This window comes from Vanessa atalanta, chromosome 27, assembly GCF_905147765.1.
Source record: "Vanessa atalanta chromosome 27, ilVanAtal1.2, whole genome shotgun sequence".
NCBI classification, from domain to species: domain Eukaryota; kingdom Metazoa; phylum Arthropoda; class Insecta; order Lepidoptera; family Nymphalidae; genus Vanessa; species Vanessa atalanta.
The window spans coordinates 3561859-3578097 of NC_061897.1; the positions used below are offsets into that span (position 1 = coordinate 3561859).

At 30.7% G+C, this 16239-nt stretch overlaps 1 protein-coding gene across 1 annotated transcript; it reads right to left on the bottom strand.

Moving 5' to 3' along the window:
• Nucleotides 1-303: 303 nt before the first annotated feature.
• Nucleotides 304-4782, bottom strand: LOC125074228. The gene is made up of 9 exons (XM_047685502.1): nt 4664-4782; nt 4043-4175; nt 3638-3742; nt 3015-3150; nt 2781-2860; nt 2377-2586; nt 1726-1939; nt 1207-1292; nt 304-586 (listed from the first exon to the last, which is right to left on the bottom strand). Exons 1-9 carry the CDS (start codon nt 4754-4756, stop codon nt 393-395), a joined length of 1251 nt encoding a protein of 416 aa, XP_047541458.1. The 5' UTR covers nt 4757-4782; the 3' UTR covers nt 304-392.
• Between the last annotated feature and the right edge of the window lie 11457 nt (nt 4783-16239).

Below are 16239 nucleotides of genomic sequence, written 5' to 3' on the forward strand. Positions count from 1 at the left end.
AGACAATATAAATGTAATATATATTTGATGGACATAGTTTCGTATTTAAAATGTTATAAAGAGTTGAAAAAATGACGATTTAAGAGTGCTTGTGCTCGTGTTTGCCTACTTAAAGTGATGTGAGTGACCTATATTTCAATTTGACTAGTAATTTGAAATAAAAAAACACCAAAAAGCTACTGATTTAGTCCAAGTTATTTGTATGACAAGAATTAATTTTTACTCTAAAATAGAATTTTTTTTTTTTTAATAAAACACATTATATTTTTTTAGAATAATAAAATAAGTTCAAAAGTGCCAAACTATTGATAGCTTATACTGTTCTAGTTTTTATTATGTCTTACATTTTATTAATATTAGTTAGGATATATTTATTAATTTTTGCATAACGTTCAACAGTTTCTCCAATCTTGTGTGTAGCATGTTAATTTTGTAACATCTGAAGATTCTCGTCCAACTTGTCGCCCATCTGAGTCTACACAACGACACGTTCCACTGTGACACTGAATCGGTCTGAAGTTGCCGTTCTTGCAGCACCGCGGTGGTTCATTTGATGACGTCATTACATTCGTTGACTGCGCGCATTCTGGAATTATTAATTTATTTATTTATTTATTTATTTATTTATTTATTTATTTATTTATTTAGGAACACCAACAGTACACATATGCAACATTTATATTAAATATACAGTCAAAAGTATCAGGTCTTCATATGTACACCAATTACAGGTATTCACAACATTGTCTGAGAAGTTTTATGACAACAATAACACCTTAATCTAACTAAATTAAATTACTACTAAAAAAAAAAACAACATTATATATATATAAAGTTATGTAAACAACTACACATAAAATTAAAAGTGAAACAGTTACAATTTTAGAGAGTATATTTATGCAGAGAATTTTGAAAATGAATCATGAAACATGTCCAAATCTGTTATCTCTTTATTTAAGAAGTTGTATAAGTTGCACATCCTAGCATTGCACTATTTGTCATAATGCATATTATGACAAATAGTGATGTAATTTTTATATTGGAAGCAATCGTTTAGATTAGATTTTGAATATTTTATCAGGGGATTCCCCTCGATTTGCTCTCTTCTCTCCTCGAGTACCCGAGTACCCTACAGACTTTATCTGGTATTCTTTTATTTTTGTATTGTTTCTATTAAAAATTCTTAAGCTGTAATTTTATACATACTGCAGTCCATATTGTTAAACTGAGGTGTGTTAGCTGGAGCCTCGTAATTTCCTAATTTCTCTCCACGCTCGTCCACGCAAATCTTTCTATAAAAAGATTGAAAGATATTTAATAATTTAATATAGGATTTGCGTCAAAGTCGCCTGGATGATGCTGTTTCGGTTTGGTGGGTAAGTGAGCCAGTGTTTTAACCTTAAGTATCATTATTAGGTGCAAGTAAATAGTAGTTTGTAAATTTCGTCATAGTAAGAAGCTTTATAATTTATGTATGTTTGTCCTTTGCATGGATTTAGGTAAGGTGATCTAAGTTTATATGGGACAACCAGATTGTCCTCATTTCTAAAATATACATCACATTTACTAAATATTCACACAAATAACAGGTACCAAGGAACCTCGTTTTGGGGGATCAGCAATAAAATAAAACTTAATTTTCTTAGAAAGGCTACTAAGATATTATACCCCCTCTCGGGTATTGGACAGCTAAACAAAGTCCTTACACCGATAACGTTGACTTACGATCCATTCGAGTTTATGGTCATTCTCCCAAAAGTTCCGTCTGGTAGACAGCTAATGGAACCAAAAGTAGAGAAATATTCTACATTAAATCCTTCTTCGATACTTTTGACTATTAAATCTCTTCTTTCTTGCACTGTGTCGAAACAAGGCGTGGTGTATTCATAAGGAGGCTCACTGTCAGCTGTCTTTGGGAATAAGTCTAATTTTTCGTCATCTGGAAATATCAATTGATAATATATGAATCTATTCCATACGAAGGCGCCACGTTAAATTATCGGCGTTCATAAGCAATGAGTGTGTTTGTTGGTGTCAAACACTTGTGTTTATGGGATAGCTTAGTGTGTGACAGGAAAAAAAATACAAATCAGATTATATGACCTTTGGTTTTAAGTTTTACCTGCAATTTAACTTTCAATCTTTTATTAAGCTTGGAAACTTTAAATATATGCGAAATACAACTGACTGACTCATCACAAACTTTCCAAAGCAATAGGTCCGATTGACTCCAAAGCATAGTTACACCTTTGTGCGACGTACACGCTAAGTTAGATAAGATTTAAGGAATAATTTACAAATTTCAAAGATTTTGGAAGTTTGTCTATCTTACTTATTTTACATTAAGTTCATTAACTAAGTTGTGATAAAACTTACAGCACGGCAATTCAGATATGTGGGTAGTATTCAAATCTACACTGGGACCAACAATCCTTTCACCAGTGATTGTGTGTACGCAATAGCATATGTTGTCTATACACTGTACAGGATTGAAATTCCCATCCGCAGTACATCTCATACCGAATACTGGGTAAGGTAATTCTTTTGCTATCAATGTCTGGATTTTGTGAGCCATTCGGGAACAACCTAAAAAAATGTTTTTATAAAATTCGTAGCTTTGATTTTGATCATATTTTTATGATTCATTATGTTCAAATGCAAGAAAAATATCATGAATATTCCATTAAATTTTGTTTAAAATGTGTTTTGTTAAGTAAAACTAATAATGAGTTATTAATGTATAATCAAAATTACAGACAGTAAAACCAAATCAGACTTACGACAAGGCATATTCATAAACAGGCCTCTATTTACAACCTCCCCGAACAATCTCTCCCCCTCTTCTGATTGGCAGAAACAGCTGAAAATAAAAATATATTCGATAATTATTTAGTAGACAGCTTTTGTACACGTTTGTGAAATATATTATCAATTAGAAATAGTCGAAACAAGTATCACACTCGAGTTTTATGCTTTTGAATATGATTAAGTTTATACATCTGATTTAACTTTACGTTTGAGAAGGCACGCAATGGAAGGAGGTGAATTTTCCTTTCTCGTCACAGCTGGGACGATTCTCAAAGGCACCGGTTTCGCCTCTAGCGTGTCGGGCATCGTAGTCGTCTTGTGCATCGTGACATTTCGTTTTCACTGGAAAGTATAAAAAATATACTATAATAATTTATAATAATGGAGCGAATGTGCGAATGAACCACTGCACATAAAATCCACCACCACTGACCACGGGGTCGATTCCCTGATCGGTAGTGTATTGACTGAGTGCCAGTGTCTGTGAGAGAATGTATATCGGTTTTTTAGGTGGTGGACACCTAATGATAAGTGTCCACCACCTTCCATAGACATTCTCACTGTAAGAAATGTTAAACATAGTTATGTTTAATATTTCTCACAGTGACATTGGTTTTCAGTCCATCGTAAATGCGCCAATGACCTTGGAAACCAAGATGTTCACTCAACCTGAACCTCAAACCTAAACGCTACAATATACTAAGTTTTTCTGTTTGGTAACATTTGAAATCAGCCCCCCTCCTAAGCTATCCAGAATTGTCACTGAATGATTCGACCCACACAAGTAAATTAAACATTCGTAGAAACGTTTTATATTATATAATCTTACTTCTAATACATGTACGTGTTGAGTTATCGCAAGTTAATCCATCACCACATCTGCCGATTGTAATTCCATTGCCAGATCCACCTAAACTGCAAGGCTGACCCAATTCTGTAAAATAGAACTTAGTAAAATTTTTAACAATAAAAATTAATTAATACAATTAATAACCCTGACTGCATAAAGGGGAACTAATTATGAAAAATAAACAGGCTACAATCATTGGTCGCTGCAGAAAAAAACGATACAAACAAAATATTAACGTTTAATTATCTATAAGATATAGATATGTATTGTTGGGTTAATGTTTATAATAATATTATTTATATTAAAAAATGAAGATAAATCTTATCATTCAAAAAACAACTTTATGTTAATGTATAATAAAGCATAGGTTTATAAAGTACATACTATACAACGGCAAACAGAACGAGCAGCAATTACATATAGTAGGTGATGGCAACCATATCCCCGAATGAGTTGCATTATTAATATCACACTCTGGTGAAGGCGTTGAACACTCGTTATCATCATTAATATGTTCCTGAAAGAATTAATAATTATTTGATTTTAAAACATTTTATTTTTTCACTTTGCTTACCATAACGTAACATGTGTAGAAGCGCCATTACCTTAGTGATTTGATTGTCTATTGCTGGTAATATTTTGGTTCAACATTTTTTTAAATATGATTCATTGTGTATAGTATATTACAAACAGTTTATTTTATAACAAATAATAAAATGTTGCCAGTTAAAAAAATTGGTATTTAGATAGAATCGCATTTGTAATTATGTATACATGTATAATATACATACGTATATACATTGTGAAATAATGAATGCAAAGTATATATTATTAATTTTATTGTTTTAATAATTTGCAATCAAAAATACCTTTTTAGGTAAACTGATTTGTAAGATATACATAGGTTTTATGCTATATGTACGAATTGCATCTGCGACTGAAACATCATTTTTAAAGTTAGAACAACGTATAAGTCTTAATTTTTATTAAGTAATCATTACTTACTTTACAAAATCCTTGTTCACATAAAATATCACAATTTACGTATATAGAACAAAGCATGAAACAAATAAACAATAATACATTTTTCGCGGCCATTTTGTCCGTCACAATTATTGCACTGATTTTACTTTACTGATATATTATCGGCAGTAATAATTATCATGTAGATTATCTGTGTTTATATCGAAATTGTTAGAATACTCAATACGTCATTTTATCAATCAAATAAGATGATAATCAATTAATGGTATTGGCGGGAATTTTAAACAAAGACTAATAATTCGAAAATAGATTTTTAATCATTTACATTTATAATAGCGAGGCTATTCGACTTTTGTTCCAAATAATCTTTTATCAACTTGCAAAATAATTTATGCTTTAATAAATAAATTCAAGTTTAATATATACTAATATTATAAATCCGAAAATAAATCTGTCTGTCTGACTTTTTGGATGAAAATTAGTATGAAAGAAGTCTGAACCCCAAGGAATGCTATTTTTTATACCTAACACCTGACGACCGATCCCTAAAACGCGAGCAAAGCCGCGGGCGATAACCAGTAGTAGGTATTGATATATTAAATTAAACTTGAATTTGACTTAACTTGAATATTTTGACCCATGATCTTCGGTATACATCCGGATATTTTATCCACTAGGCCATCTCATATCGTATGTTATATACGAGTCCTAAAAATAGCTCGTGCGATTGTGGAAACCTCACATAATATATTCCAATTATCCTTTGCAATCCTAATATTTAAACAATTATCAGATTTGTCCGATTAATTATCCTTCGTAGCTAATTTGTGTACATTAAAATATTTAATTCTGTATAATTTCTTAACTGATATCATAATTTTTTAAATTAACATGGTTATTTTTATTACTAACAGTATTTAAAACGGGATATATACCATGTTTTTTTTATTTTTATTTGGTAGAGCTCGTGAACAAGACATTCGTAGATAATGTCGAAATATCGAGCTCAACCAAATAAAAATAAAAAACATGGTAAATATCCCGTTTTAAATACTGTTAGTGATATCATAATATTGTGTAATTCTATTGAATTTTTAGCGCAATGGCTTTAAGTTATGACAACAAGCCACAGATTATTAACAGAAAGATGGTTAATCGGTGTCGTTAATATTATAAAAGTGTTAGTACCTAATATATTTAAAACAATATGCAACGTTGCTTCGTGAAGTTTATCTAAAACTTCCGCATTCAAAATCAAATCCTGTAGATCTATTCTATTAGAACAAACTCGAAGCTCACCGCAGAACACGATCGTGAAATGTCAGTATGTGTTATATGCGATATTGATTATACTAATTATAACATTTTAAGGACACGCGAAATCTGTTAGGCTATTCTGTAACAAGAAAATCAAAATGGCGTAACACCGTCGATTGTAAACATTTCTCGAGTGAGATACGAAGTGATTTCTTGCAGAATCGCAATACTGTTTTCATTTCACAGGTGAAATTCAAAGTACCTATATATTTGATATTATATATGTATGTTATACCATTGAATTGTATTGTATTAAATGAATCTCATGGTAATGTTGTATCATCCTGTATTCGAAATATGCCGTTTTCGACCTCTATATCCGTAATCACGTCCTCTACGAAAAGCCATCCGTTATAACATATAATATACATATATAGCTAAATGACACTTGCTATCATGTTTGTCAAAACATACAAACATGCGGCTAAGTAAATAAGTAAATCATATACAGGTTACTTGATAATATAGCTTTAAAAATATAACTGCGTATGTGATCATATTTTTTTATTAAATATTAATTTAATTCGATTTTTCAACATGTTTCCTATGACGTCACACGCCTTACAGCGGGATGAATGTAGGAAAATATAGCAAGGTTTTTATAATGAATGGTTTTTAAATACTTTACATTGACATGAAAATAGTTTATATATACTTATATATAAAGAAACCTTTTTAATTGTAAAACATCATGTTTATCTGTTCTAATATTGCTATTCTGTCTTTCACAGCCAAACTTGAACTCAAGGGAAAGACATAAGCTACTTTTTATGCCTGACGACCAGCACATAAAACGCGAGTGTAGCCGCGGGCGACGCTTAGTATTAAATAAATAAGAGACATAGTAACTGGTAAGATCTCCAAGTTTTTTATATAACCTTAAAATAACCATACAAAAATGAGATCCTTACATCTTTATCTTGATAATATTTTCACTTACCTAGTTTTGCTTCACCGCTGTACCGACTACTATCAGTCCTATCAAACTCTCTTATCACTGATAAGGCGGCGTTAATCTATTTATACTAAGTTAGGTAACTGTTTGTGGAAGATTTCTGGGATGACTTACTGATGAGGTATGATTCTTAAAACATCGGCATTGTAAATAATTTTAATGGTTATTTTTAAAAAAAAAGTACATTTACTAGTTCGTAAGGCTTTCTGGGTGTATATCACTCATTACGCTACCACTAAACAGCAATACTTACCATTATTGTGTTCTGGTTTGAAAATTAAATAATATTACTATAGACACAAGGGACTTAAAATATCGGTTCCCAAGGTTGGTGGTGCATTAACAAGTACTTTATATTTCTAACATCTTGAATATGGTGATGGTAACACAGTCAGAATCATTGCCAGTACACTTACTAATTATTATTATTATTATTTTATTATAAAGCAAAGTCGCTTACCGCTGTCTGTCTGTCACCTACGCAACGGATTTTGATGCGGTTTTTATTAGTAGATAGAGTAATTCAAGAAGAAATTTTATATGTATAATAAATGCACAATATAGTAGAGAAACACTGATAATTTTAGAGGTTTCTAATGTGATGTCGTAAATAAACACATTTTGCCGCTAACATTGCAAATAATGGCTAAACCCTACAAGATAGATCAAAATAATGTACTACAGTATTGTACACCTGTATTGTTGGTCATGTGCCCGAATTCTAGTCATGTGGGAGGCCGGGGTGGGGATTAAAATTTTGAAACAGAGGGAGACAGAGACAGCTGCACCTGTGTCTGCGCAAACATTGGTGCCCTTTGTTCTAAGAATGTTCATGCAATCATGAAGATCGGTGGCGTCGTGGTTCCTTATTATTTATTTTTATTAAAAGTAAAAACAATTAAACGTTGCTTCTTAATATACTTAAAACAATATTTACCTATCAATTATATAGAATCAACAATTCAGTTTTATAGCTGAGCACGAAATTAAAAAACAAAAGCTCAGTCGTTTTTACATTTGCCACTAAAATAAAAAAAAATAAAAAAATTATATTTGATGTTACGTCTAACTTTATTCTGTAACGTTTGTTTCATATTAAAAATATTACAATATAATATTAAGATAAGACATATAAATAGTAAGTATTATAATAATAATATAGCTTTATTTAATTCCACATTTTGGTTAATTACTGTACAAGATAGCTTGATCTTTTTGACAGATGTAAATTTTTCTGATCGACATAACTCTGCAATGACGAACATGTTATTTTCTTAATTTAATGGTTTTAAAAATTGTAAAAATATTTAAAAAAATCCATATAATACAAAAGTTCCTAAAGAGACAAGCGTTATCCGAAACATTTGAGACTTCTTCTATTATATATTATTGCTTCAAAGTAAAATTTAAATAGAAACACTGAAAATAATAGACGCTTGTACAATTTTACATCGGTCGGACGGTAGGGACGCGAATAACAAGCAGTAACTGCAACAAATATCGATTACAAAAATCCTTGTTAAAGATCATTGTTAAGTTATTGTGTAGAACGGTCCTTTAGCTGGTATAACTCATGTTAGAAAAATAAGTTAAAAAAAATTAAATTCCAGTTTGATCGACTATTATATATGTTATATTTTTTGTTTCTCATCACTAGCCCGTGTGTCAAAAAGATCAAGCCAACTTGAACAGGGTGTAGTATTATTATTATTATTTTATTTCACCTATATTTCTAAAAAAAAAATATATATATTTTATGCTAAATTATTTCTAACTAAATAACATATTCTGTCTTGGCTTATACGGACCTCTTTCGGGTAAAAGTCTCCTTCAAGGACTTCCATCGTTCTTTGTGTCTAACCAAGGCTATTCAATTTTCTCCTGCTACCTTTACCAGTTAATATCTAGTAAGTATTACAAATCAAAAATAAAAATAGGCACTGAAGGACTTATGAGCACGGATTAGTTACAAGAATCCAAACAGCATTACCTCCTTGAATCGCAATTGAATTTTTTGTTGAATTTGAGAAAATAAAAGAATTCTCACTTTGAAAAGTAGGTACGGAACAAGATTTTTATCTGACAATTCACTGTACAAACTATTAAATATTTCAAATAAAATGAAATGAAATGGATTTGATTCAAGCAAACTTTACAATGAAAGTATTTTAAATCATCAATATTTAAACTCTAACACCGTTTCGGAAAGCAACCAGCGAGAAGAAACAGCAAGAAACTCGCATAGTTGCTCTTTTCAAATAACAAGATTTAAAATTATGTTAGTATTCACAATTATTGTTAAATCAGTCAGTGATGGAACCCGAGCCTAAGTCCAGGCGTTTATTTATTATCTAATAAAAAAAAAATAAAAGCAGAAATCCTGATTAAATTGCATAAAAAATAGGACGTCAAGAGTATAGCGGGGGTCGTATACCACCTCGTTTAAGGATCGCTTGTTACTGTCAAAAAATATTGTAAATATACTAAATGTATTGCTGTGTAAATAAGTATTACGTATATGTGGTATATAACTCATATCACCAGTGGAAGCAATTAGATGACCTGCTAAAAAAATATTTATAAAATCCTTAAAATAAAACATCTTCGCGGTGTTGCCAACATTGATCGTATAAGTTTACAATAGCTATAAGTTTATATTAAACAAAACATATTTTCAACACATTATCTAGATAACAGTTAGACAATAGTATGATAGACGCTATCTCTTACATGCGAATGATCAAACATATCTTTATAATTATTCAAACATACCATAGATATGGAGGCTTAAAATATTTAATCAGGTGCTATTTATGTACCGAGTTATACCATAAAGTTAAAAATTATTTCTTCATGTTACGACTTGTTGAAGGTGTAAATTTTTAATTCCAAATAATGATGATATTCCGAAATAGTTTTTATGACTGCATACTGTTAGAACGTAAGAAATATCCCTTATTTTTATTAGACGGTTCTTCTTGGTAGAATCTACATTCCGAACCGGTGGTATCTTAACATACAATTCTGTAAAATTATGAATCAAATGTGCTTCTGCTTTAGAAGTAATTTTGAATCGTTATACAAATACTTGAATAAAAATATATTTTGATTAAGATGCTGCATTCGGCAACATTAAAAAAAAACCAATCAGGGAAATGGAATGGTGGTTCTATGGGAAATTACATTAAACTTCTACAATTAAAAATACGTTACACAAATATATTTGATTACTAGTGATAATTTTTAAATATATAAATCTTCGTTTTGAATTCTTGAGTCCCGGTCTTGTGAATATGATGTATGTTGACCCAGCATCCGTTCATAAAGAGAGCAACTCCATGACAGTGTTTAGTATCAATACTGTCGACGGATAGCTCTCTTCATTAACAGATTATAGGTGCTTCTTAAGTTGTCTTCTCAGGCTGGAAATAGCTGCTTAAAAAAAAACAAACCTTGCAATCATTTAAAAAAATCTATTTTTAATCTGTGTAATTAAAAATCAGATAATTGTAAAATTATAATAGTTAACAATCTTAAAAAATAAAATAATAATTACTAATGAATTTAAAAAATATGTAATACTAAGCGTTTATTTTACATTTATTTTGACCCAAATTACGATATTTTTGACATTCTGGTCACAGTTTTGTTTGTACTAATTTGATAAAGTCATATTATATACATCTGAATGCTCATTGGTCGGTAAAAACCCATGTCGCAAGAGATGACCAATGAGCATTGAGAAATTACTTTGTTCATCATTTCAAAAACTGGATTAGCATACAAGACCGTATTAAGATTACAAAAATGATTCGCAAAATTTCAGCTCAATCGGTTAAACGGAACTGTTCAAAAATTAGTTGCAAGATTAATCCAAATGTAGGTACTAACTGATTTAATTGTGATTTAACACAAAAAATACATTTAAATAACAATTATCTCAGACCCGTTTTAATCCAGGGTGTCGGGGGTATAAAATATCAGGGCGTTGCTCTTTGGCGTCATACCTTGGACGATTAAAATGTTTTCGGAAGTAGAGGAGACACCCAGAATATCCTGTGCTTAAGACGGGGCTGAATTATCTTACAAAGAATTACAGTAACAAAATCATAATAATAAATACATTTAATTTTATAAATAATTCGTACAGATAAATTAACGACAAATTGATTGTGCCAAACTGTTTAACATTAACAAGAACATAACTTTTTAAAAGATATATTTAAAAAAATACAATTAATTAAAGCATAAAAAGACCAAGTAAAGATTATTAACGACAAAAAAGGATTAATATAAAATTTAAATGAGCCGCCGACTTTCGTAGTTTTAATATTTCGTAATGATTTAAAATGAAAAGACAATTGTCTATAAATTTCGTTTATCTCATTTATTTACGGCTCTATTAATATTAACAGATGAGCGTAAGTTACTTTTATTACCAACTGTGCAATCTCGTGAAAACTTGACAGGCGACATACACCATTTTGATACGTGTATTCTATAAATTCTATAATTATTATCATAGCCAATGTCGCATATAACATTCTGACATTACACGCTTCTGATCTGCGGTGAGTTTCGAGTTTGCTCTTACAGAATAACTCTACTGGTATAGTATATTCCAGAAAAAGGAGAACAAAAGTCTAATAAACAACATTTGGCGCCGAATTGTGATGCAATAAGAGATCGAGAGGTTGAATAATCTATGATGTGCATTATGATTGGTTAAATATCTATTCTTTGAACTTATGACTAAGGTTGTATTATACCCCTATTCTTTTACGTACTTATGTATTCTCAATTCGCTGTCAATCATGGGATTGAAAATATCACACAAAGAGTAGATACCTATCTTCAAAAACGTCTAATCAAATTGTAACAATTTCTCATTAGGCTGAAAAATGTCGACCTATTACAATTACCTTTCAAATGTTAATTTAAAAAAAAACGGTTTAACGGTATATTTTCTGAAGTTCTCTAAATCTATGTAATACAAAATCGGTCAAAGTCAGTAATAAAAAGAGGTTAGGTTAGCAAAGTGAACAATTATCGACAGACATCTAACTGTGTGAACATGGATCTCACGAACGAACTAATTTGATTGTCGGAGTTACACAAGGCTTCTGAACCCGTTAACTTTTGTACGGTTTTTATATATATGCTCAAAATATTAAGATCTCGTGTTGACATATGCACGTCTAATATAGGACGGACGAATTGTTGAAGATCTTGGAATTCGATACGATTTTTTGGAACGTGTTAATTATTTTCTAATTAACGCGTTCTGGTTTCGATTCGATTTCGATTGTGTATTAATTATCTGTTAAAATAATTTTTTTACGCTATAAAATACATTTGAAAATTATTTTATATCTGTAATAATATTCAGAACCAATGATCAAATTCTAAAAGAGAATTCAAAAAAGCTACATTACTGTTGACAGAGTATAAATTATAATAATATAATAAGATCTTATTTATTTATTAATAAATTACATTAGTGCAAAGGCAGCAAGTAAATATTTATAAATACAGCATAGATGTTTAAAACGTGTGAATCACAAAAATAATGTATTCTGTTTCTGTTTCCATACGTCGTGTTCCCATAATTTCATACCTTTACCTTATAAAGTAAATTATACGTAACGTCAAGAATTAAAAAAAAAAGTATCCAAAAGAAAAAGGCATCACATACAGGGCCAAAAAAAATTAATAGTCTTACAACAATAGAAGACGTTTCAACAAAATTGGTTCAACGAAAAATATAATACAAATTCAAGTAAACGCGTCAGTTATTACCATCATAAGTTAAATCATCGCCTGCATACTAAACTCTTAAATGGGTCGCCTGTTGCATCACGGCTGTCCAAGACAAATAGTTTTAGGAACAATAGAGTACAAAATAGATGCTAATTGGTATGAGACAATTCATACGGCGGTTTTCTAAGACATTTGCGTTTGAATAGAACTAAACTATTTCTAGTTGTTGTTTCATCTCATGCTTCACATCCTTGAAGTCATCACGATTGCGCTTTGAATGAACGTATTATTTTGTTCAGGATTTTAATGAAAATTATAAATTATGTTTCCGTTAATATAATTTAAAAAATATATAAAATTAATTGAAGTATTTGTTTACGTAATATGTAGCTTAGAATTTGTCGTTTTAATTTTCGGTTAGTATTGCTTAGAACGTAGATAAGCGTAATTTAAGAGTCTAGTAACTAAATACTTTACTTGGACGTACTGCTTTGTGCATCCGATTGGGTAAATACGGGTGGTATTTCTACTCATCAGTTATTCTACCACCAAATAGCAGTCCTCTGTGTTGTGTTCCAATTTGAATGAGCCAGTGCAACTACCGACGTAAGGCACATAACATCTTAGTTCACAAGGTTGGTTGCACATTGTTGATGTAAGGAATGGTTAATATTTCTTACAGCGCAATTGTATATGTAACTCATTTGCTCGTCCGCCTAAATATATCATAAAATAAAAATGTAAGGCCGCCAATCCTGATGTGATGGGTTCCAAACCATGGTCGGGCCTAAAAAAATTACAGGGATTACATACATTATTTATCAGGGATACATTTTGTTGTCCAGTTTGATTGTCCTTGTTGGGTAAATGTTCTGTAACCAAACTTAAACTACATAAACTCTGTAATGAATATGGTGAAAAAGAACTACTGAATCTTGTCGGTTATTCTCGCTTGAATCTACTTTCCGAATCAGTAATATTTTAACATTTAATATAACATGACGGTACAATAGTACTTTTATTTGTATACTTGAATAAATAATATCTTGATTTAGTTTATTAAATAAGAACTCACAAAGATTTGCTAAATTTTCGAACGTTTTGGGGCAAAATTTTACTTAAATATCTGTCATTGCAAAATAAGGGTTCGGTGTCTTCGATCGTCGATATTTCTTACCGTATATGTACTTAACCTACTCTCTAACTTGTAATATGTGTGGATGGTCGTGCGTGACTGACTGTCTCATAAAACACTACTGTTGCTGATTGTTACAATGTGTTTTAATTGTAAAACAGTTTAGTTACTTATTTAAAATATAAAGGAATGATATATCTTTTATCTTGGGATTTTATTGGGTTTATTACATGGCGGTGGTGTAGGGCTTGCAAGTCTGGTTAGAAACCACCCACTTATTAGATATTGTAACGCCAAACGGGAATACTTAGTATTGTTGTTTTCCGGTTGGAAGGATCACTGAGCCAGTATAACTATATGTGGGACAGAACATCTTAGTTACCAAGATGGTTGGGACGGTTAATAATTTTACTGCGCCACTGTCTATGGTATAGTGACCATTACTGTATGATGGCTAATTTGCACGTCCGCGTACCTAAATAAGAAAAAATACAATTAGCACTGTTTAATCTGTAACACTTTCCACTGTACAATCTGTTAATTGTATGGTCATATGCAGATTGATTTCTTGTTGTTTTATGAGTTTATGGTTGGTCAAATTAAACCGGATGACATACAATCATATTACAAAGGTCAAAAATTTAACATTTAATCGCGCTAATGTTAACCATCAGTGTGATATGCGATGGTACGACAAATCTGACGCGACCGGCCACTCGGAAAGAGACAGGGGCAGGGGTTTCCGAGCTGCTAATAAAAAATTCTTGGCAGAAAAACCCAATACCTTGATCAATTGGCAGAAAAAGGATATTAAACCCATCGGTATTAGCAAATTTAATATTGGAATCATCTTCGGATCTTTAACCAAAAAACGAATAGTTACATTTAATGCTTGTCTAACTGTATTTTGTCTGCAGCACTATTCTATAAAAACTCACTTCGTACTTCGTATTCTTTAGATGTTAAATTATTATAAACAAAGTTGCAAACTACTTTCTGTCATTCTGCTAAAGCCATTAAAAATATTTGTCAATTAAGAGTGTTTCTAGAACACTCATTACCGACCGCGTCTTCGCCTTTGTTTTAAGGGTTATTCGTCTGTTAGTTTATGTCCTTTCATCATTGAATTTCATCAAATTCTGTTCAGCGATTTGGTCGTGAAAGAGCAACAGACAGACAAACAAAAAGGGAGTTACTTTCACATTTACAATATTCGTATAAATTAAACACATATAAGTATGACCAGAAACTAGATTTTCAATGCTTTTCTACAACTTCATTATCTTCGAATATGCAACACCTAAGACATACACACCATACATACCATACACACCATACATACGCCCTTACAAAATATCCAATTCTATTTCAGACAAACAATGTATTTCTCTGCCATAAGAATACATTTTTAGTCTATGGCTATATTGTTTCAAATATTCAAATAGTTATTCTTTAAAACGATCAGCTGAACGAACAGACCGTATAACAATCGTACGTGATTTATAATTGCATGTCATATTTCAATAGTAATAAGGTTTATTTTAGGACAACATCTTAATCAGCTGTGTCAATAATCGGAACGGATTCGAGGACGAAAAAAAAAAACGAATATGAATCAGATATTTTTAAATCATACATACATTTGTAATGAATAACTCAATTATAAAATTAGTCATCACGAATGAAACTCTAAAAAATTACTAATAATTGTGATAAATAATAATATAACCTAATCTAAAATCTATTTTCTGTCTGTGGCACAATAAGTATTACTATAAGTCCCCGTCGTCCTGTGAGACAGTCCAGTGGAGGCAACACGACGAAGCGTTATACTTTTAATAAGTATTTGAATTATTACTCAAAGATACAAGGTTTTTGATTCAACAGCAAAACGAAACAAAAACATAATTTGGCATAAGGTCTCTTAAGACAAATATTTGCAACGTTTATTCGCTGCAAATATAATAATTACTTTACTACAAAACTATTTGGTCAATTTAATTTACAAATTTAAATATATGTATTAAGTAAAACGTAAAGCCATTAAGTTCAGTACCATCGCTATTCACTAGTCATCATTTATATGTTTTTCAATTATATGTTTTAAAATTTAAATCATATGATTTTCTAGCGTATTGTGTGTGAGTAATATTTATATTTATAAAATCTTATTAATTATACGACACAATGGCTTGGATTCAAGATTCAATCGTTCGAAAGATATTGGCACTGGTAGTAATGACTAATGCCTCTTACTTTATAGTCATAAATTATTGTCTATGGGCTGAGCTTGATATGATTAACATCTTCCAATTTCAATTTAAAAAAAATCTTTTGTCATAATTTTAAAAGAAACTGCCACAGATTCAGAATGTGGGCTTTAGGTAACGCATTCGTTCGAAATTTAAATTCTTCTCGAAGAAACTCAAT

Excerpts from the sequence above, each read along its gene's own strand:
- LOC125074228 (XM_047685502.1), bottom strand. The coding sequence starts at position 4,756 with ATGGCCGCGAAAAATGTATTATTGTTTATTTGTTTCATGCTTTGTTCT. Across the intron at positions 4,176-4,663 it reads GTGAACAAGGATTTTGTAAA|GAACATATTAATGATGATAA; the intron begins GTAAGTAATGAT and ends TAATTCTTTCAG. Across the intron at positions 1,293-1,725 it reads ACCATAAACTCGAATGGATC|AAAGATTTGCGTGGACGAGC; the intron begins GTAAGTCAACGT and ends ATCTTTTTATAG.